At 38.0% G+C, this 22,934-nt stretch overlaps 3 protein-coding genes across 5 annotated transcripts; 2 read left to right on the plus strand and 1 right to left on the minus strand.

Moving 5' to 3' along the window:
* The first annotated feature begins 2 nt into the window (after positions 1-2).
* LOC108079602 (protein phosphatase 1L) lies at positions 3-4,028 on the plus strand. 3 transcript variants are annotated; one of them, XM_017173961.3, is made up of 6 exons: positions 3-138; positions 1,283-1,722; positions 2,036-2,624; positions 2,690-2,953; positions 3,019-3,071; positions 3,265-4,028. In XM_017173961.3, the coding sequence occupies exons 2-6, from the start codon at positions 1,346-1,348 to the stop codon at positions 3,593-3,595; spliced, it is 1,614 nt and encodes a 537-aa protein (XP_017029450.1). In that variant the 5' UTR covers positions 3-138; positions 1,283-1,345; the 3' UTR covers positions 3,596-4,028. The 3 variants fall into 3 exon arrangements, with proteins under 3 accessions (XP_017029450.1, XP_017029449.1, XP_070139324.1); XM_017173960.3 differs by having other exon boundaries at positions 9-138; positions 1,245-1,722; XM_070283223.1 differs by lacking the exon at positions 3-138 and having other exon boundaries at positions 1,131-1,722.
* A 413-nt stretch (positions 4,029-4,441) lies between these two features.
* Positions 4,442-6,069, minus strand: Rack1 (Receptor of activated protein kinase C 1). The gene is made up of 3 exons (XM_017173962.3): positions 5,880-6,069; positions 5,555-5,766; positions 4,442-5,154 (listed from the first exon to the last, which is right to left on the minus strand). The coding sequence occupies exons 1-3, from the start codon at positions 5,986-5,988 to the stop codon at positions 4,519-4,521; spliced, it is 957 nt and encodes a 318-aa protein (XP_017029451.1). The 5' UTR covers positions 5,989-6,069; the 3' UTR covers positions 4,442-4,518.
* A 726-nt stretch (positions 6,070-6,795) lies between these two features.
* Positions 6,796-12,339, plus strand: mts (protein phosphatase 2 catalytic subunit mts). Its single transcript, XM_017173964.3, has 4 exons — positions 6,796-7,169; positions 9,957-10,520; positions 11,245-11,435; positions 11,510-12,339. Exons 1-4 carry the CDS (start codon positions 7,068-7,070, stop codon positions 11,580-11,582), a joined length of 930 nt encoding a protein of 309 aa, XP_017029453.1. The 5' UTR covers positions 6,796-7,067; the 3' UTR covers positions 11,583-12,339.
* The last annotated feature ends 10,595 nt before the right edge of the window (positions 12,340-22,934 follow it).

The raw sequence follows: 22,934 nt of genomic DNA on the forward strand, positions 1-22,934 counted from the left end.
TAGGGAAGAACGAACGGCGAAAAACAAAAACGGGAGCAACGGCGGCAGGCGAAAAATAAATATATTAAAAACAACAACAAAAAACATAAAGGAAAACGACAACTGACGTGCAGCGTCAAGTGTTTTTCCCTCAGCTGAGTACGTTTTCCCCGCAATTGGGGTTAAAGATTTTCCTTTCAAGATGCAAGTTCTGGGCAATCTGCAATATTTTACGTTTTAAAATTAGTTCGCAGCGGAATTCATAAAATTTCAGTTATCCCTCATAAATAATTGCAATAAATTATCAAGTGAATGGAATTTTAAGTTAATTTTGTGCTCGAAATCTGTTACTCTATAATTAGCTGAAAAGTGCAATGTTTTTCTTTGAAAAGATACAGTGAAAAGAAGGCTTTCAATTTAAATAACATTTTAATTATAAAAAACATTAAAGGAAACCAAAACAAAAATTCAAATAAAATAAATACAAATATTAAGCAGTTGGCATTGAAAAAAAACACTTTAAATAGTGTAACAGCTTTGAGATATCCATTTTTTTTTTGTTGATTTTTTACAAGGTGTTAATGTACCTTTTCTGGTATAAAAACCTTGAATTATAGAGTTTTATTTATTAATAATACAATGTTAGCTTTGTTACTTTAAATTGAATATAAAAAAATACTTAGACTTACATTTAAAATTTAAACCAGTTTTTAAAACATTTTAATATATTTTATAATTTTTTAAATTATTAATTATTGGTTTTATTTCATCATAGCAAAAATATCATAACAAAAAAATATATAAATATTTAAAAAATTTATTTGGAATTCAGTTATAATTTTTAAAATATTAGTAACCGGTTTTATTTCATTACAACTTCCCTACAAATAAATATTAAAAATATATTTTCTTAATAAAATGCCAGAAAAAAATAATTAAAAAATAAATTCAATTTCTGAAAAATTTAAGCATCCCATAAAAACAGCTCTTGCCATTTTGGACTTTAAAAATCTTTGTTTTAAAATAAACCTCCAAAAAGAGGTCTTCGAAATCGTAAAATTTTTAACACAGAAATTTTATTACTTCCGATTCGGACAAATTTGATAGAATTTTAAATGGGGAATGAGCTTTGCATACTTTATAAACATATACGACCGCCCCTTTGTTGTTTATTTCAAAATACGTTTTTTATTTCTTGCCAAATACACATATATCTTACGATCTGATCCACACACAACCTATCCACAAACACTCGACGCTGACAGTCTCGCATGCCTTTAACTTGAAAAATCATCACCGGCAGAGGGACACGAGAGAGAAACCAGAGATCGACTGAGTAAACAGCGAGATATCACGGCTTTTCCCCATGGACGACGAACTGGAAGATAGGGTGTTCTATCAGACCTACGTTTCGCACATGAAAATCCTGTCCAAATTTGCGGTGGGCTTCTCGTCCATCAACTCGCCGCTGGCCTACATATGGAAGCTGTGCCGCCTATATGTCCTCCGGCCGGAGGTCATTTTCTGCGGCCTGATTCTATTCGTCCTCTTGCTTTACTTGCAAGCGGTAGATGTGTGGAGTCGCAGCATCCTGGGACGCATTCAGGCCACTCTGGGCCGCCAGAAGGCCGTCAAGATGATGGAGCTGTCGGCCAGTGCCGGTGATCACCAGAGTTGGGAGGAGATGAAGCAGCAGAGCTCTGCCTTTGCGGTGCTGGGACGCAGGCCTAGGATGGAGGATAGGTGAGTTTGGGAATTGAGCTATATTTTAAGGTAAAATGTGATATATTTTCATACTTAAAATTATTTTTAATCCAATTAAATTAGAAAATCAATTAGAAATTCTTTTGCCAATAAATATTTAGCTATTTTGGCGGCTAAATAAATTGTTTCCAGATGTTGTATATGGTTGAACTGTGCCCTATAAAACCACAATATCTATAACATATGTTATTTGCCATAAAAATTTATCTATAAAATTTAAATAAACATCAAAAGAAACACAAAAAAAATTGCATTTAAAGCATCTCCCTAATTATTTTTCTTATTTTTCCAGATTTATCATCGAGGAGAACATTAACAACAACACGGGCATCTCCTTTTTTGCCGTCTTTGATGGCCATGGCGGTGAGTTTGCCGCCGACTTTGCCAAGGATGTGCTGGTAAAGAACATTTACAACAAGATCATCGAGATGTCCAAGCTCCTAAAGTCTGAGGGTGGAGCAGGAGGTGCCTTCGATTACGAAAAGAGTCCTTATCTGGCGCGTAAGCAGAGCCGCAAGGATGGGAACAAGGAGAACACGGAACCCACGGCAACGGTGGCCCGCAAGGATAGCCTAAGGAAGGCGCACAGCACCACGGCCGATTGCAGTGCCATCAAGCAAAAGACCACAGAGGCCTCCATAGCAGATATTTACACCGCCACCTTGAATACGGCAATGCGGGCAAGTGGCAATGTGGGTGCCGCCAAGGATTCGTTCCTGAATAACAACAATAATAATGGACAAAGTGGTGGAGGTAATGCCCCACCGCCAAGCTACGAAGCCAAGTGCTATATTGAAAATGGACGTATTAACTTTGGTAAACTCATCACGGACGAGATCATGTCCGCCGACTACAAGCTGGTGGAGCAGGCCAAGCGAGCGGTTAGTAGAATAGATTTTGTTAAAGTTTTTTCCTATTTCTAATTATATTTCTTACCCTTTAACAGACCAACATAGCGGGCACCACCGCTTTGATAGCCATTGTCCAGGGCTCCAAGCTGATTGTGGCCAATGTGGGTGATTCCCGCGGCGTCATGTACGACTCCCGAGGCATTGCCATACCCCTGTCCTTCGATCACAAGCCCCAGCAAGTGAGGGAACGAAAGAGGATCCACGATGCTGGCGGATTCATTGCCTTTCGAGGCGTCTGGCGCGTGGCCGGCGTCTTGGCTACGTCACGTGCTCTCGGTGATTATCCGCTGAAAGATAAGGTAGGGATGGAATGATGATTAAATGCCTGATTATATTATATATATATAAATGACACACTTTATAGAATCTGGTGATTGCCACGCCGGACATCTTGACCTTTGAGCTGAATGATCACAAGTGAGTGCCGTTAAACGGAAATTAGAACTAGCAAATACGTTTTGTTTTTAAGATTTTTTTAATGTGCTTTTTTTTTAGTCACAAAAAGCTTTTTACGCTGAAGTTTAGTTGAAAAGTAGAAGAGCTTATTTTGAAAATAATACTAATTTAATGTATTAATATTTATTCCATGGAAAATTTCCACTATTTATAGACCCCACTTTCTGATACTTGCCTCGGATGGCCTTTGGGACACCTTTAACAACGAGGAGGCCTGTACCTTTGTCCAGGAGCACCTCAAGGAGTCGGACTTTGGGGCCAAATCCCTGGCCATGGAGTCTTACAAGCGTGGCTCTGTGGACAACATCACCGTTCTGGTGATAGTCTTTAAGAACGATGTCTATAGGATTGGCAGCAGCAGCAGCAGTGCGGCGACGGCAGGTGGAAAAGTTGCAGGAGAAGGCGGAGAAAATGCGCTAAAAGTGCCAGTTAAAAGTCAACCCGCAGCGGTTGTGCAACGCTCGAATTCAATCAAAACCAAATGAGGCTTTAGCTGCTCTCAACAAAAAAAGGAAGAAATTTATAATGAAAAACAAATGAAGTGCCCAAAAAAAATATTTATAGTTAGGCGTTTTGTATGCTACAAACAAATACTTTGTTTTTCTGTTAACTGTTCCCAAAGGCATTCAGCATTCACATTTTCATTCATTCATTCATTCATTATTTTCTCATTATTGTCTCTTGATCTTGATTCAAATTGTTTGCTGTTAGCTTAAATTGTTTTTTCACTACACATCACATTAGAAACTGGGGATCACAGTCAATCATATCACCATCAATCAGTCGTAATTTATTTATTTAATTTATTTGTTATGCTCTTGTAAATTATAGAAACATTTTCTAACTCTTATCGCGAAATGTGTTTAAAAAAAATAAATAAATAAATTAGGCAAGCGAAATGCTATCCTTAATCTTTAATTTGCTGTTTTTATTAAACAAAATGAGGTTGGGAAGCCCAAGTTTACAGTGAGTAATTAAAAATTCGTATATTTTTCTAAAAAACAACCAATAGAAAGTCAAAATTACAGAAAATATTACGAAATAATTACGAAATCTTGTCAATTTTAAATGAATATGAAACTTTTTCCGTTCTCTAAAATATATTTGAATTTAAAAATATTAAAATAACTTCCTGAATTCTCTCAGCTTTCAATCAATTAACAAAAAAAGCAAACAAAGATTGAATGAAATCAAATGCTTTACAAAAAATAGAAATCTATTCGCTATATTTATTTATAATATAAATTATGAATATAATTATAATAAATTATAATTATCTTTAGACCCACAATCAAGTCCCCACAGTTCCCACATATTTTCCTTCTTCTGAATTAAGGGTCGATTAATTTTATTTTTTGTTCAAACTAAACAAATAATTTCACGACCTATACAAAAATTAGTCAGTAATTTAGTGAGCCGAAACGGACACCTGCCAGACACGGATGGTGTTGTCGGAGTAGCCGGCGAACAGAGTTTGACCATCGGTGGACCAGGCCAGCGACAGGCACTGGGGCTGATCGGCCTTGGATGTGGGCGAAACGACCTCCGGGCGCAGCTCCTCGACGGTCTTCTTGCAGGCAAGATCCCAGATCTTGATCGAGGGACCGTAGGCCACGCACAGCCAGTAGCGGTTGGGCGAGAAGCACAAGGCATTGATGATGTCGTTGTGCTCCAGAGTGTACAGGTTCTTGCCGTCATTCAGATCCCACAGCAGAGCCTTCGAGTCCTTGCCACCGGAGGTGCACAGGGAGCCGTCAGGAGAAACGGTAACCGTGTTCAGGTAGCCATTGTGGCCATGATGGTTGTTCTTCAGCTTGCAGTTGGCCAAGTTCCAGACCTTCACAGTGCGATCCCAGCCGCAGGACACGATGATGGGATTGGAGTGATTGGGCGAGAAGCGAACGCACGACACCCAATCGGTGTGGCCATCCTCCTGGATGGTGAACTTGCACTCGGCCAGGGTGTTCCACAGCTTGATGGTCTTGTCCCGAGAGCCGGAGACAATCTGACGGTTATCAGCCGAGAAGGCAACCGACAGGACGTCCTAAAATGTGAGGTAGAGGGGTTTTCATTAGTTACAAGTAATGGTAGAGTTTTTATAATACCACAAATAATTAAAAATTATAAAAATCTGAATCAATATGTTTAATTTGATTGATTTTTTTTTGTGCCTACTTACGAGAGCGCTTCAAGTGAGCCAAGACTCGGGGCGAAGGGTAGAGTTTACAGATGTCAACCAGAAATTCTGCCTCGCATAGGCGCAATATTTATATTCTTTTTCTCGATTTGTGGGCACGGCAAGGGCGTAGTTGCAACCTAACCTCACACTCCTAACCTTACATTTTTTTCACTTGCCACTTGCCGGCCGCACAAATCAGTTGGCAAATCTCAGGGTCCCTCTCAATGGAAAACTACCAAAACTTCAAAAAGGAATCTTATCCCACCTTGGTGTGTCCCTCGAAGCGGCGAGTGGTCTTGCCGGCAGCCAGATCCCACAGGCGCAGGGTCTGATCCCAGGAGCCGGACAGGGCGTAGTTGCCGTCGGAGGAGAGCACAACGTCGCTGATGAAGTGCGAGTGGCCGTACAGGCGCTTCTGGGGGTAACCGTAGTTGGTGTCCTCATCACGGGTCAGCTTCCACACGATCAGGGTCTTGTCTGCAATACAAAATAACGATTATTTGTAAATTTTCACTGATGCCGCATATTTTCCACGTTTTGCGACGCTCTCCAAAGTGTGCCTCGTGGCTACAAGCGAAAATTTCACTCACCGCGGGAGGCCGAGATGATGGTGTCGGGATCCTTGGGGTTGGTGGCGATCTGGGTGACCCAGCCATTGTGGCCGATGAGGGTGCCGCGCAATTGCAGTGTCTCTGACATCTTGGTTGAATATTAATTAGCAGGGGAGCGCGGTTGAAACACGTCCAAGGGCGCTGCAAGCTGACGGAAAAAGAGGCCGTTTCCGGTTGCTGGAGATGTCAAACCAGAGATTCAGTATCGATGTTTCCAATCGATACTACTATCGATGGTAAGAAAAATATACTAGAGCTAGACGAAAGTAGAAAAATATACAGGAAGTACAACTCTACTTATCTTATTGTTTACAAAACAAAGCAAAACTTGTTACAAAACAACGTTTAATTTATAAAATATATCTTATTTTTTGTTTTAGTCGATAGTTTTGACAGTTTCAGCGATTTCACAATCATTTAAAAAATAAAAATAAACAAATATACATACGATAAGGACTTTTACCGCTACTGGAAATTAATTAAATATTATAATTAATTGGCTTTATTGGTAGAAACATATCGGTAAGCTTCACGATAAATATTTTGTTTTGCGTTTTATATCGCATCAAATCGTTAATGGCCGTATGACACTCTAATGCAATTTTCATTAAACCCGTATTTTGTTATCGAGTATCTAGTATATTTTATGTAGATCTATCGATTATCGCGGCAATGAAGTAACTAATGCATTATTCTAATTCTTTAGAGCGCCATATAGTCGTCTTGCTTGCACTTGTGTAAAACGCTATAGCGCTGTCAAATCTTTAATGAAGTCTTTAATTAATGCGCCAGTGTCATAGCCGTATAAGCAAAGTTCTCAACCAGAATAGGGCTGCATCTTCATGATGCGATTTTGTCAGTATTTAATATTTAATTAAAGTCTTCCCCCGGTCACACTGTATTCCATCGCGCGGTCACACTGCTTTGTAAATCGTGTCGTCGTCGCTTTGTGAACAAAAAATTCGAGGAAATTGCCCGAATCGACGAAGTATCTGCCTAATTCGATTGGGCACGAGCACACCTGTGTGCAGCTAAACGGAGTGAATACGCGACTGGCCGTCGAGCTTCAACGAAAGTTGACATTTTTCCTGCACCCCCGAGTTGAAAAAAGCCGTCAAAATTGAATCGACAAAGATTGACGAGACTTTTTCTTCCACTACAACTGCAATGGAAGATAAAGCAACAACAAAAGATCTTGATCAATGGATTGAGCAGTTAAATGAATGCAATCAGTTGACAGAAACACAAGTTCGCACTCTCTGCGACAAGGTAAGAATCCGGTCCTCGCCCATTTTCCCGTCCGAATAGGAGTTTAAAAATAATTTTTCATCATTGCATGCGAGAGATTTTTTTTGCAAATGGTGCTCCTCTGCGTGCCTCTGCCCCTCTCGCTCTCTCGCCCACTGTGCTGGGCATGATTCATGTCGGACGCTCTCGCTCGCACAGTGGCGGCGGCGGCGGCTTGCGTCGCCATATTGGAATATTGGTAAATTCCAACAGCCAAGCGACGCATAGGGCTGCACGGGTGCGAGCGAGATGACGCTAGGAGCAAGTGCGTGCGTGAATGCGACAGCTAGAACAGCGCCTTGGTCTAATGGGCTAAACCTGGGCAAAAAAAGAGATATTTTACAATATACAATTGTTTTGCTAGACCCAGCGCTAGTGATAAGTGTTGTTGTTGTATCCGCTGGAAATTTCGCACGCAGCCTTGCCCCCCCCGCCCACTGCTGCAGGGCTGCTGTGTTCAAACGGTTTTTCGCCGAGTAAATATTACTTAATGTTTTTGTGTGTTGGTGTGTGCGCCCCTAGAATATGTATCTATGTACCCGCAATCGGTCGGCCGTAGTATCTAGAATTAAAGTGCATTTGGCTTGGTGTTTGTGTACGAGTATGTGCTTGCTGATGTGTGTTTTTTAGGGTTCAGCAATATTGAATTCAATTAAAACACTCGGCGCTATCAATTGTTTTTAATTTGCCTGCCAATTTTTACCGTTTATCGCGGCGCGCACGCACACATAAAAACAAACAAGCGGAGGAGTGGAGAAGTGAGAGAGTGCGAGGGAGAGAGAGTGCTGGCGTGAGAGAGGGGCAGACAGATAACGATTCATTGATTCGGGAGTAAGTAGGGTTATGTTTGCGTCACCAAAATATTTGGTCTGTGTGTTCCCATTAGAATCGCAGAAGAATCTTTCTGGCCATCGACCAGAAGAACGTTCTCCGCTCTTCGCGGGTGCGTCTTCCTTGGCTGTTCTTCCTCCTCCCTTTTTGTTGTAGCGGAAAAGGGAGAGCCGCCCCCGCGCCTGCATTTGTTGTGAGTTGGTGTGCGTGTGTGTGCTGGCCTCGTCATGAGTTTATATTATTTATTTAATTTGTTTTTGCTTCGATTTCTGGGCAAGCGGAAGCAACAGTCGTCAAGGTAATGCAAAAAATAGCAAAATCTAATTGGTACATACGCATAATTCGCTCATTTCTCGAGACTGCTGTTCCGGCCGGACACAGTTTTTTTGTCAGGAACTTGTTGTCTTTATGTTATATTTCACCAGCATGTAGATTATGGGCAATGAAAAGAAAATCTTAAAAGAACAAGTTAAAACCATTTTTAAATTTTAAAATAAGTCATGTAAGGATCAAAATGTGCTGTAAAGCTAATAAGACAGTACATGTGTCCAATTTGATAGCTTTAATTCGCCTTCCTTCCAGATAAAATTCATATTACAAACTGGCCGTGTTAGGAATTTATTTACCTTATTGCTCTTGGTTGCTACCTGGCTTTGTTTTGCTTTTCATGTGCCATTCATTAGCACCTGAGCAGAATATGCGCCAAATATATAAGCAAAATGTATACAAAATGCGATGAGCGAATGAATGGTCCATGGTCCCGGTTCTTTGACTTGTCCATTGGCCTCGCCCTTTGGCAATGTTATTATGAACGAACAAGTTGCCAACTATTTTGGGAATCACTTTCGATTTCGACGTTACTTTCGGACTTTCTGTTTCTTAAATAATTCTGTCTTGTCATGCTTCTTGTGAAAGAATTAAGAGAAACTGAAGAAAAGAAACTGGAGAAAACAAACTTGCTTTTATTTTTATTTTTTATTTCCTCTATGAGCTAAACTGATAATTCTTATTGAGAAAATTCCATTGTGTGATGCTGATTGTATTTATGCTTTTTATGCTCAGGGTTTTATCGTCTTTTTGCGGCCATCTATATTTAGATCCACTTTAAAGAGTTTCAGAGTTTATCTCGCACAATTTGTAAAGAGAAAACCATTTGATTATTCCCTCTATTTCTCAATTTCTCTAGAAACATTCAGTTGGACGTTGTGTAGTAGGCACTGCACTTAGCCTATATCAATGTTTTATCTCCTCTGCTAGTTACAAGCTATTTTTAGCAGCCACTTTATGTGTTGGCGTTGAGTCATTTGCATTGTACAATGTTCTGCGTACTTACTAATCGTTTTCTTTATCTTGTCTGGCCCTGATTTAGATCTTGATGAAATAAGAAGTAGGTTTTTGCAACAAGTTTTTACTATAATTTAAGTAAACTTTACTTTTGGCTTATGAAACTATTATGGCTAATTGTTAAACAAAGAAAAATACTGGGGTAAATGGTTATCGATTTGGCTTTTTGCTGATAAGAAGAAAGCCTGATATCAATATCAGAATTTTAATTGGGGTAATTATTATTTTATTTTGTGAATTATAATTTGCACGTTTTCACATTCTTAGTTAACATTATTCCTAATAAAAATGTATATCGATAGGAACAATTCGATATGATAAATCATATTCTACAATATCGAAAAATATCCAGTTTTTTAATGTCAAATAAAAGGGATTTAAAGTTAATTTTATTGATTAAATTGGTTTGATATCTCAAGCAATTATCGTGACCCTATAATATATCGATTTGTATATCGACTCTCGCATCAAATGTAGAATTATTATCTTTTTTTTAATACTCTCTGACACTCTTAATAATTCTAGAACCTTTTAATACCCCATAATTACCAATATATATATAGAATTTTTGACTAACTCTTACATTTTTTTCAGGCCAAGGAGATCCTCTCCAAGGAGTCTAACGTCCAAGAGGTAAAATGCCCCGTGACAGTGTGCGGCGATGTGCACGGTCAGTTCCACGATTTGATGGAACTGTTCCGCATAGGCGGCAAGTCACCGGACACCAACTACCTGTTCATGGGCGACTATGTGGACCGTGGCTACTATTCCGTGGAGACTGTTACCCTGCTGGTGGCCCTCAAGGTACGCTATCGTGAGCGCATCACCATTCTGCGCGGCAACCACGAATCGCGCCAGATCACACAGGTCTATGGCTTCTACGACGAGTGTCTGCGCAAATATGGCAATGCCAACGTTTGGAAGTACTTCACGGATCTGTTTGATTACTTGCCACTGACGGCACTGGTCGATGGGCAGATCTTTTGCCTGCACGGCGGCCTCAGTCCCTCGATCGACAGTCTGGATCACATTCGGGCCTTGGATCGTTTGCAGGAGGTACCGCATGAGGGTCCCATGTGCGATCTGCTCTGGTCTGATCCCGATGATAGGGGCGGCTGGGGTATTTCGCCCCGAGGCGCTGGTTACACCTTTGGACAGGTGAGTAATGGGATGGGAGGAAAAGCTAGTTGGGGTATAGGTGGTGGGGTTAATTTAAAATAACTTCTTTGAGTTTAGCAAATATACCCCCCACATGGTTGATTGTAATCTCTTGAAAAGTTTATAACTACTTGAACTATTAAAGTAGGCTTTTATAGCCCTGATAAGGACACACACTAGTAAACGTATTAATTGCAGGCAATTAAGTCTATTATGTCATGTTCTTTCTCTTCTTTTTTTTTGTTTGTTTTTACTAAATAAATATAGTAATAAATAAGCAAAAAAAAAAAAAATAAAATAAATTTAATTTAAATTACTTAACAGATTTAATAAGGATTTTTCTAATGATTTAAAATATAAGTAATTTTAAATATAAATTTAATTATTTCCTATATTTAACTATACAGTACGTAATATCAATTGTAATCATTAAATCACAGCTTTCCCAGCAGACAAAATCCAGTAATCAGGAATCAGTAATTAGGAATCAGTAATCAGTAATCACTAATCGACATTAACGACTGAAATGTGCCTTTGATGATAACGCAATCTATAAAAATTAAGCCCTATTATTGATAAAGAATCGTATATTAGTTTTTTATTTTGGTTTTTGTTTTAGGGAAATCCCCAAGGGTTATATAAATACATAAAAAATAAATAAAGTATTTATAAATTCCCTCTATATATTTTCAAAACCTCAACTAATTTCCCTACCTCATTTCAGGACATTTCGGAAACCTTTAACAACACAAACGGCCTGACACTCGTCTCGCGTGCCCATCAACTGGTAATGGAGGGCTACAACTGGTGTCACGATCGCAATGTGGTCACAATATTCTCAGCGCCAAACTATTGCTACCGCTGTGGCAACCAAGCGGCCCTCATGGAACTGGATGATTCACTTAAATTTTCATTGTGAGTATATTCGCAGTACCCTTTCTCCAAATGAATCATATTTGTGATCATTGCGTTTTATACTTTAATTTCAGCCTACAATTTGATCCAGCACCACGTCGCGGTGAGCCTCATGTTACGCGAAGAACACCCGATTATTTCCTTTAAGCTGGATCGCTCGCACCTATGCAGCTTTACATTAACACATATTTACATCGCATAACAACAACAACAACAACCAGAACCGAAAAAACAAACAATATATTAATATATACAAATCCAACAAATGGCAAAAACAAAAAAAAAATACAAAAAAACACCATAAAGAACCCGAAACTAAAAACCTCGATGCATTTGTTTTGTGGCTGAGATATTGTATAAAAAAAAAAGAAAAGGAAAGCAAATTTAACCATAACAGACGCGAGAACATACAAAATGCATTGAAAAACAGTTTATTGTTTGTTGTTGGCGTCGCCAGCGGGGGCGGCGTGCATGGAAAGTTATATCAAAGATAAATTGGGGAGAAGCAGGAGCAGGAGCAGTATATACAGAGCCGCTGATACAATCCAATCCAATCAAACCTACCAACCAAGCAGAAGCAACCCGAAGAACTACAACTACTTAGCTAAAATTGTTAATTTATAAAAATAACGAACTAAGCGCCGCAAGCAGAAAGCCAGAGAAGAAGAAGAGGAGGAGGAGGACCATAACCAGTAGGCAGGAATGATGGATGGATGCATGGATGGATTATGACGTGACGTGGATGTGTGTGCATGGGGTTGCGGACGGGTTGGACGACAGACGAACGCCAGGACGAGCAGCAGTAGCAGCGGACCCAAGCAGGAAGGATTATGATGAAGCAGCAGGAGCGGCAGCAGCAGTGGGGAAGCTTGGGGCGGGCCAGCGATTCACACAAAAAAAACAATTATAAAAAGAAAATAAGGAAATACAAATAAAAACGTTTAATATTACTGATTAAAATTAAATAAAAAAGCGAATAAAATTATTAAAAAAAAAAAAACAAAAAAACAAAACAAAACAGAAAAAAGGAAGAAAACCGATTAAAAAAAATTCATTATCAATTAAGTTCATATGTAACTTTAATAATAATAAAACAAGAAACAAAAAAAAAACAAAAACAAACGTGGCTTACCTGCAGACGAAGAGAATGAAGAAAGAGTGTGCGAGCCTCTCTCTTAAGAGAGTGAATTTCCCCTCAAGAGATAAATTCCCAAAAGAGCGTATATGGCTTTCCTTTTTGCCTGGCAATGCCATTTCCCTTATGTCCTGCGGCGTTTCCTTGGATGTATGAGCCTGGCAAAGATAACACGCGGACCAGGGCGGAAGTTAAGCCTCAAAACGGGCGGCCACCTAATTGAGACCACAAAGAGGGAGGCGTGATAGATGGGGGCCAAGCAGGAGCAGGAGCTTGTGATATATGGACAGCTGGGGCGAAGGTGGAGCCAGGCCAGGATGCGATGCGATGCCCAAAGTCGAAAAATCTAAAATCAGAGCCCAGGCGGAAGGCGGCTGCCTGCCTTTTTGATTTTCCCCAGCGAAAGCGAAAGCTGGGCAAAATCTTTGCCAACTTTGTATAATATTTTGCATATTTTAGAAGCTCCACATGAGCAGGCAGAATTTGGAGTATAGTAGTCACTCGTCATGTGTTGTGTGTTCGGGGGTTTTTGTTTTATATTTTACAGTGGGATTTTTGATATAAGAAAAGGATTTTATAATGAAAGGCAATGTGATAGGACTTTTTATATTTAATTTCGTAAAAAATTTAATATATTTTCCGATGATTATTGCACAGATAGAATATCGATTTAAGGCACATATGTATATCGTTATTTATATATCGACTTTTGCCTTAAATAATGATATATTTATACTTTATTTTCCATTTTTTTTATTAACAAATTTAATAATAATAAACTCTCTCCAAAGGCCTTTCAGAAAATCCTAAATTAACCCTCATTAATAATTAAAATTTAACATTATTTCTTCCTTAATGAAACAGCCAACTCCTTAATCCCCTCAAAACAAGGTTATTACATATATTTCCGTTATAATTCTTGCATCAGCAGATTGTACTGTGTTTTGCTGGAAGGAAATTCAAATTTCAAAACATGCTCGGTAGTCGGGACTCTCAAGTGCCAAGGAACTTGTACCTCTTCCTACCCGAGACTTGTCATCTATCATGGCCCCAAACAAACCCGAAACCAGAGAGAGCGAGAAAGCTCCTGCTCCGAGGCTGAAGCTGGGGAATGGTGTGTGGGGGGAATGGGGGTAATTGTCGCCCCGGTTGGGATGCTGCGAGGGGTTAAGGGCGGTGGGATTTTTGGGGGGCCTCGAGCAGATTGTATTTGTCGTGCGACGGCAACGGCGACTGCGGCGTATGCGACATGGAAAATCCATTATCACGAAGTGAATTTTTACTGAAAAATTTACATACCCACTCCAGCAGGCCCCCCGCAGTCGCTCATATAAATGTGAAAATAAATCCTGAGTGCGTGTTCAAGGGGCAAACACAGAGGGAGTAGGGATGCTGCTCTCGGCATGAATATAACCCACAGAAAAAATACAACTCTATTTGATGGCCTGTTATTAAGTAAAGGAATGCCAACAGGCAAAAGTTTACCATGGCAAGGCAAGAATCCTAGGTAGATTTTGTATTTAATTAAAGGCATAAATTCAAAACGATGGTCCCTCGATTTTCTACACCACAAGAATTTTCGAAGGGGAAGATTTTAAAAGATGGATGGAATTTTAGTATCAATTAACTCTAAAATAAGTTGTTGAGTTTATTTTACAAAACGAAATTTAAAGAATTATTTGAAAAATGGGCTTCTTAAACTTGACTTTATGTTTAACGAAAGGATTCCATAAGAAAACCAACAGTTTATCGATTTAACTTTATTTATCATAATTTTTGAAAGACCTTATTTATTACCATTTTGGGCTAATTTCAACTTTAAAATTAAGCCTAACCATTACTTTAACAATTATTCACAATTACTATCAGTAAATTGTCGAAATTAAATTAGGAATTAAATGAAAATAAATATTGAAATTATTTTCAAGACTGACTAAACTAAAAAATCCTTTTAAAAAGTCCCGGTTAAGCACTTAGTTAAGGCAAAAGTGCCTGTTAAATTACCGTAATCTAAAAAACTGCTATAAATCCATTCACCAAACCGAATTTCTCACTTCCCTTACAATAAAATCTCCTGATTAACTGAGATGTAACTGAAACTTGATTTATTTGAAGTAAAGCCACTGATTTACTTCGAGTGTACATCCCGACTCCTGCTTAGAGATGATGGCCGAAAATGTTCGGACCATAAAACAAAAGTAAGTGAATCGGTATGATGGATACGGTTAAGGTTAGGGATGCAATATAGGGTTGGGGTTTCTGAAGGGATGCCTGTGGAAGGTAGCCTAAATATTAAAAATTTAAATGAACTGCTCACTTTTTACGATTTTGTCCTTAGTTTACGACTCGTTTTTCCGCCAGCTAGAAAGAGAGAGCGAAGGCGTGCCCTAAACAAACGTTTTTCGGTATTTTTATCGTTTCAAAAGGACGAGATGAGGAGAGGAGAGGTAATTTTTGGGGGCTAGTGTGTGTGTGAGGGATGTATCTTTTACGATGCAAATTTGTTGCCATAAAATTGAAGAGTGTAGCCAAAAGTGAAGCGATGCTGCCTTTGCCTAAATAAACTTTGCAGACTACAATGATGATGATGAGTTGCCATTGCCGCTACGCTTGATGATGATGATGCCAGCCGCCCGCCGCCTGCTGCCTGCCGCTCCTCCATGGCCACGTGCTGAAGATTCCGGCGAAAAGGTTGAAAGGTCAGGCCCTGCAACACTCACACACGTTCTCCCTGGGCGAAATTGGGAGCTGGTAGCTGCCAACAGATCCAACAGCCGAGATAGGAGTAAGGAGAGGCGGGGGTGGCGGCTGGGCAAAAAATCAACGAAAATCGATTGCCGCTAAATACCCAAAGAAAAAAAAAAGTTACAGGGAGCCGTAGGAGTTAACGTAACGTTGTTAACTCAACTCAACTTGGCAAAAAAAAAAACACAAACTTTTTCCCCAGTTTGTTCTTCGTTTTTCTCGCTTGCTTTTTTTTATTGTTCTTGTTGTTTTTGGTTTTTTTGCAGATAAATAAATCCCCAACGATTTGCGTCTCAGTCTGTGTATATATATATTTAAATTTTTTAGACTCTTCTTTTTTTGCACTCGGCACTTGGGAGCTTGTTGAAAGGGTATATAATGGGAATTGAGAAAATCAAGAGGGAGCAGAGAGGGTTTGGAATTGTGGCACCTATTAAATTAAGTTTATTTTGGGTTAATTATTGAAGGGAAAACTAGAAGTAGTTGGGGTGGAAAATCAAATAGCAAAGGGGGTATTTTGGAGTAGAGCTTTTAAAGTTATTTAAATTGTTTGTTTTTTTAACTGATAAATAGGTGGTTTAGTTCTTTATTTTGTTTATTGTATTAATTAGGTTTTTTGCTTTATATTAATACATAAAATAGGAAAACAAATTGAAATGTAAATTAGTAAAATCTAAACCAAAGTAATTAATAAACTATTCGAAACTGAAGTGAAGAAATTTTAGTAAATTTAGTTTCTGGTTTAAAAGTAATTTTTAAAATTATTTGAAAAATTAACGGAGATGTTTTTATATTGATTAGTATTTAAAATATATAATTATTTAAAAAAAAGTGTAATATTCTCGTGAAAAGCAAGACTATAGATTTATGTATCGATATAAAAATCCTAAATCGTTCATTTTTAAATTGATTTAATGCAGGATTCTTTAAGAAATATTTAAATATTAAATGTTACAAATTCCGAGTCACTTTGATTAGTCCAAAAATAATCCTATACTTATTTTTACAAAGGAATGTGATTAAATTAAGTGTTAAAACTCGCATAAAACCCTTCTTAATATCCCCTTAAATGTCAGCCTCTATGTATTTTTTCCCCTAGTTTTTCTTATATTTCTTCTATAATTCCCCAAAAAGGTATCTAACGAGTATCTGTATAATATAAGCCCTGCTACTACTTAGCAACTAATCTAACTTAAACTGAAACTTATTGCACTGTCCGATTAGATAAGATAATTAATGTGAGCACAGAGAGCGGAGACTTTAGAGAACAAGCAGATAACCGTAGCTGTTTTCTGTGTGTTTTTTTGTCTTTGTTATGCGGTGGGTCAATGGGCATGGAATATTAAATTAGTAATTAGCTCAGCAGCGTCAGCAGCAGCAGCAACAACAACAACAACATCCAGATGTTGTCACAGCTTGTCTGCCCTTTCCTGTTCTCCCCCCCAGATTTTTCCTAGCCCGGAAAAAGTTTTTCCCCCGCCCACCGAATGGAGATGGAAACCTTAGTTTGCTCTTTTGCTTTTACTTTTGTTTCGTTTCCGTTTTCACCTGCAGGAATTACTCAAATTTATCTACGTGTGTTTGGTAGGTTTTGGGGCATTCCGCTAGTCACTGTAAGGCCATCCACCAGCTTCTACTCCTATTACAGTGAAAACTTGTTATAAATTAAACATTTAATACAATTTTTTTAAATTGGAAAATATATTTTATCGTTCTTTTTCTTTATATAAGTATCCCTAGTTTACAGTTTTCAACTTTTATTACTCATACGCAGTGTTGACTTTTTTTTAAAGTTAATAATAATAATTAGCTCTCATTATATATGAGTACCTATTATTTAAAAAATTTACTTAGATACTCACAATTTTATTAGTATTCGTTCCGTTTTGTTTATTTATTTATGGCTTGCAGAAATTATCACTCATACGCAGTGTTGTCTTTGTTTGAGAAATCTATTAGCAAGCAATTTAAACTGAAAAGTGTGCAGGTAGCAACCAAGTATCAGAGTAGTAGATATATAGAAGATATATAGAAAATCTTTAAAAATATTTAAACAAGTTCTTAACACTTCAACTCTATTTTACATGACTTATTTAGATATTTTCAATTAATAATTAATATTTATTACATTTTCCATTTGATATAAATTCTTATATAAAAATTTAAAGTTATTTATTTAAACGTTTTACTGTGCCTGCATTGTATTTTTTTTTTTGTTTTTGTTTCCACTTTGTCGCTTACTGTTGTTGCCGTTTGTTGATTCTTTTTTTTTTCTTTTCTTGTGTTGTGTCCTGGCCTGGCCCTTTTGCTGCGGGCATTGACTGACTTCCTTCCTTTCCTGCAGGATAAAACTTGGAGGAGGAAGTTCAAGGAGCCGGAGAAGATGAAATCTCCTCTTTTCGGAGCCTGGCGCCTGGTTCTTCTGCCTGGCCCGCTCTTCTTCTTGCTTGCTTGCGTGTTTCGCTTTTGTACGTTTTCTATTGCTATTTCCTTCCGATATTCTTTATGCACTTGGAATAAAGTTTGGTACTGGACTTTGCTATTGTACACTATATCTAAAATAAGGAAATTTAATTAATATTAAACATATTTTTCTATAAATATTTTGACATATCGACAATGTATCAATATAATCGAAAACATTGCGATTTATGTGCGATAAATCGATGCAATTTGTTATATTTGAGACCAGTAAAATCGGTTAAGAAGCAAATAAGTTAGATAACATTTTTCAGATATTTTTTAGGGGTAAAATTATATCTTTCAATGTCTCAAGTATTGTTTTACAAAAGCTTAAGAAATTTTCGATAAAAGCGATATTTTATATTTTAGGTCTAAAGACGAATTTTATTTTAAAATTTTCTAAAAAGGGTTCAGAAATTGTAAGCCAGCAACTTAATTTAATTTCAAAAATATATTTCTTATTTACAGAGATTTTTTTCCGATTTTAAATGCAAGTACAACACCATGAAGATGTTTTTAGTAAAGCTTTTAAGTGAATTTTGTGCCGAGTGTCCTCCCTCCCTTCCTCCCGTGTTGTATTTGTATTATTTTTCTTTTTCTTCCTATTTTTTCCTGTTGTTATCCGCCTCTGTTTTTCGTTTTTCGCTTTTCTTTTCCACAACATTTTTTTCTTCTTTCTTTCTTTATTTCCCAGTGAATTTGGTTGTCTCGCACGTGAGCCGCATAATGAAATTTGCCACTCCCTATTGTCGCTGTCGTATCTCCCTGTGTGTTCTGTGTGTGTGTGTGTGTGTGTGTGTGTTCGCTTTGGCCCAGCTGCTTAGCCTAATCTGATGTCGCCTTAAAGAGATGTCATTGCTACCTCCACCCACCAGTTACCCTCCCACCCCCACTCCCAATGATGGTCTCGATTTAATGCCCAGGAATCTCGGCCTGAATTGGCCTTGGTTTCTCCCAGTCCTCGCTGAGTTTTCAGTCCTGTTTTTCCGGCTTATTTGCATGTGCTTCTTTGCCCCCTGAAAAGGTGACAACACCAAATGTTCAATGTGCCAAAAAACAAGCTACCATCATCGACATTACCGAACAATATAGCAAACAGACACAAAAACTACACAAACAAGGGGGAGTACTTGGGACCTGGATGATACCCTGGGATAAATATAAGAAAATTAAGAAATTAAAGTTGAAACTTGGGAAATTGTATACAGAATATCTTAAAAAAAAAAAAAAAAATTTGTAACTAAAATATTTAAAATTATTTTCTTATTAGTAACTGAGATATTATTAATTGTTTACTCTAAGTACAGCTTTAAAATAAGAAATTCTTTAAAAAATATAAATAAATCACTTTAAAATATACCTATAACCTTGCATACCAATTTTGGTAGCCCTATTGTGACCCTAGGCCAAGTTACAATGGAACATACCCTGGGTCTTTTGCCTTCTAGGGTTTACATAAGAAGACGCACACTTACACACACACTGAGCTGCAGACAGCTTGAGGTCTTAGCCTGGACCAATGCACTATGGGGAATTTGTCCATTTTTATGGTATTAATTAATAACTTTTAAACTAAGTAATATATTTCGAAACGGTTTTTTTTATTATAATTATGGACTCCATAAGAAATGATTTTTGGAAAAATGGGCGTGGTTCCGCCCTCGCTTGACGAATTTTTTATTTTTATTTTTATTTTTTTAAGTGTATAAGGAGATTTTTTCTTTTTTTTAAATAATATATTTTATAAACATAATAAAAAAAAATACATTGTCTTAATTTTCAAGCTCTTTGTCAGATATAAAATAAAAAACGTAATTTTCATATTCAATTTCTTCATAAAAGAGGTCCAGGCCTCCAAATTCGCTAATAACTTCCATTTGGCACTTACATTAATGCAAAAAAATTAGCTTTTGCCTTTTAAACTGGTAAAATGATTTGAGACATTAATATTTATATGTAATTAACTTGGAAAATGGTTTTTTCTTGGTAAAATTTGCTCGAAAAGACCTGCAAAAAAAATTAAATTACGCAGATTGTGCGGATTTGTGCACATTGAGAAAAATTGCCTTTTATTTAGAATGAATGCCTCTACAACATATATCGGACGTACAGCAATACCAAGACATATATTTTTTATAGGTCTCTTTAAAGTTAAATATTTTCTCAAAAAAATTTTCTTAGAGGAACACTTAGAAAAATCGCAATATATCAGTAAGACACGCACAGATCAATATATTAGTACACACTACAAATAATAATTACCAGTACGATTGGTCTCCATCAAAACTTTAATCAAAAATTGGTTCTACTTTTAAGTTTTTCACTTTCAAAGTAACCGAATAAAAAATAGCTATTTTCAATCACGTGCATTTTGGCTACAACAGCCGACTTTAACAGTGGATAGGCTTAACAGTGCACTGTTAATTAACATTTCTGGTACTACATTTTATAGAGCCATATATTTTTAATATGTTTACATAAAAAAAACTCAAATATTTAAAGTTTGATAAAATGACTAAATACCACGGAAATGGCAAAATTCCCCATAGTGCAATGTCTGACCCCTCCTTTTGGCCCGCTTTTTACCAAAAGAGCCCAAAACTCAGTCCGCCCCCAGCTCCTCACTTCACACTTTTTGGCTGCGCTGTGCTTTCAAGTGGAAAATTACTTTCGCAGCTTTATGATGCGGAAATTATATGAAAATCATGGCGAATTTGCCTTACAAGGAATGCCAGGCGTAGCGCTCCTGGGCACTGGCTGTGTTCAGTATTCCGGATTCCGTATTTCGCATTTCGAACTTCTGGCTCCTGGCTCCTGGTGGGCTCCTTTCGTGGTCCGTGGTCTATGCCCCGGAATCCGCAGCATTCCGTACATCTGCATATGTAGCCGGGGCTATCTGTGAGCCCGATCAGGAAAGCCAGAAGCCACGCCCACTGTGCCCACTCCGAGGCAAGTCGCATAATGAAACGAGCTTTTGCTTTTGCCTTTGCTCTCGACGACGGCGACGCCGTTGACAACTTGCGGTGCCCCTCATCCGCGACTCATCTCAGGAACACTGAGAAAAGGATTTACCAAGGGAATTTGTTGTATATAATAGCATACGTGGTCTTGTTTTATGTTTTTCTCCCAGTGCAGCTTCCACATCGGAATCGCAATCCGGCGAGCAGCTGCTGACTGGCTCCATTTCCATTTGAATTAGCATAAAACGAGGCGGCTTACGTCTGTCTATTGGAAGGGGTCGACAGAGGCGTGGCATGGGAAGGAGGTGAATCCGAATCAAAGCCGCCGTAGCATAGCGTGGTAGGGGGGGCAGCCATGGGGGCTGTTCTGGGGCAGAGAGATATCATCTGTTGCTGTTAGCTTCTGCTTGTGCCTGTGCTCCTGCAGCTTCGTTATCTTTTTAACTTGCTGGCTGTCGTTTATTTAACTGATAATGATTTGATGGCAGTTGGCTAAGCTTCTAACAAAGCCCCCGCTCACTCGGTCCCACTCCACCAGGCATCCCTCACTTTCATTTCCATTCCCATTTCCACGCCCATTCCTCGCCATTTACTGAGGTCAATTACACGCTTTCGATTAAATTTACCATGCTTCTTGTTGTTGTTGTTGTTGTTGTTGCTCTTGTTTTTGGTGTTGACAGGGAACAGCTGGAGTAGAGATCCCGCTATTCCTACACAGAATCCTCCTCCTTGTATTGCTGTCCCTCTCTTAGGTATGTGCAAGTATGTGTGGCACAAATAAAGTTGAATTATTATTTTTCTTTATGCTTTCCACAGGAAGAAGATTGGGGGAGCACGGAGATGGCTTGCGGTTGTGGGCGGGGGGCGTGGTGCGTGCCTGGAATGCTCAAGTGTTGCCAAGTTGCATATTCGCTTCGTTATCCCATCGGGCTAACACTCACACATACACACACACAGAGGCACACATAAGCTTTAAAGAGGGGATTACAGAAATTCCATATTGGATATTTAACACGGGACATTCTCTAGCAGATTCCTTAGTATCCTAAGCACACCTATAAAACGCATTCCTGTAAAAAAGGTTAACAAAACGGAATTTCCAATATTTCCATTTGTCATTTCTTTATTTATCTCGATATCGATATCTTTCGCTCAGAAAACTGGAAAGATTGAGAGCGCGAGAGAGAGCGTGGGAGAGACGGGAATGATTAACGGGATCAGCTTTCAGTCAGAAAAAAAAAACGCGAAGTCATCGTCGAAATGCTGCTTCTGTTTGCAGTTTAATTGTTGCAATAAAAGCACAAATTAATTAAAATTATTGATCCACACGTAGTACCAATAACTCGGCAACGTTTTCCGCGGATTTTCGTACGTTTTCTGTGTGTTCGTTTCGTGGTACTTCTGCGGGTGCTCCAAGGGTGCTCCTCGGGACATTTTAATTTGGTGACTGTAAAAAGTGCGTGTGCTTCGTATGTACATGTGTGCGATGTATATGTGTGTGGGCTGCCAGGTTAATAAGCTGGTGTGCCTTGTGTTTAGTTAAGGTTAAAGCAATGGGAAAATGAGTTTCCAGATCCCTCATATGTTTCCTTACTGCAAAAAGAGCGTAAAAGTTTATTGCCGTGAAAAGTAAGGGCATTTTGCGAAAATTGTGCGCTGTAAATGCATGTACATTCATACATACATACACATGTATGTCCTTATGTAAATATATATGTGAATTACGCCTAATTGAAGGACCATAATGTGTGGAAATAAAAGCAAATAACAGCAGGTGAGTTTTTACGTTTTATACCCGCATAATTCGCATTTGTTTAATCTTTGTAATTAAAGCCAACCTTTTTAATTTTGTTTTCAGAGAAATTTCGTCTGAACAATTTTACAAATTTGTTTTAAATAGGATTTTAATAAACTGCTGCGCCAATTTATAAACTTAACACCTAAATATTTGAGTAATTATTTATTAAGAGGTAAGCAAAATTGAATTTAATTGAATAATCTATATGTATTTTTTTTAGCTATTATAATTTATATTTTAATTTACATAAATATTTATTTAGCATTATTTTCATTTTATTTTTTGGGGAAATTAAAGAATATAGTTTTTATTTCTCACTTAAATTTTTTTAATAATATTTTTAATCATCTCTTTAAATTAAATATATGTTCGGTCAATATCTCTCTTCCTCAAAAATC

The sequence above is a fragment of the Drosophila kikkawai genome, chromosome 2L (assembly GCF_030179895.1).
Source record: "Drosophila kikkawai strain 14028-0561.14 chromosome 2L, DkikHiC1v2, whole genome shotgun sequence".
NCBI lineage: Eukaryota > Metazoa > Arthropoda > Insecta > Diptera > Drosophilidae > Drosophila > Drosophila kikkawai.

What these genes read in the sequence shown, in the direction of transcription:
- LOC108079602 (XM_017173961.3), top strand. Translation starts at nt 1,346, where the DNA reads ATGGACGACGAACTGGAAGATAGGGTGTTCTATCAGACCTACGTTTCG. An exon ending in TGGAGCAGGCCAAGCGAGCG is followed by an intron (nt 2,625 to 2,689) that starts GTTAGTAGAATA and finishes ACCCTTTAACAG; the next exon opens with ACCAACATAGCGGGCACCAC. An exon ending in ATTATCCGCTGAAAGATAAG is followed by an intron (nt 2,954 to 3,018) that starts GTAGGGATGGAA and finishes CACACTTTATAG; the next exon opens with AATCTGGTGATTGCCACGCC.
- Rack1 (XM_017173962.3), bottom strand. Translation starts at nt 5,988, where the DNA reads ATGTCAGAGACACTGCAATTGCGCGGCACCCTCATCGGCCACAATGGC. An exon ending in CATCATCTCGGCCTCCCGCG is followed by an intron (nt 5,767 to 5,879) that starts GTGAGTGAAATT and finishes TTTGTATTGCAG; the next exon opens with ACAAGACCCTGATCGTGTGG. An exon ending in GCTTCGAGGGACACACCAAG is followed by an intron (nt 5,155 to 5,554) that starts GTGGGATAAGAT and finishes CTCACATTTTAG; the next exon opens with GACGTCCTGTCGGTTGCCTT.
- mts (XM_017173964.3), top strand. Translation starts at nt 7,068, where the DNA reads ATGGAAGATAAAGCAACAACAAAAGATCTTGATCAATGGATTGAGCAG. An exon ending in TTCGCACTCTCTGCGACAAG is followed by an intron (nt 7,170 to 9,956) that starts GTAAGAATCCGG and finishes CATTTTTTTCAG; the next exon opens with GCCAAGGAGATCCTCTCCAA. An exon ending in GATTCACTTAAATTTTCATT is followed by an intron (nt 11,436 to 11,509) that starts GTGAGTATATTC and finishes CTTTAATTTCAG; the next exon opens with CCTACAATTTGATCCAGCAC.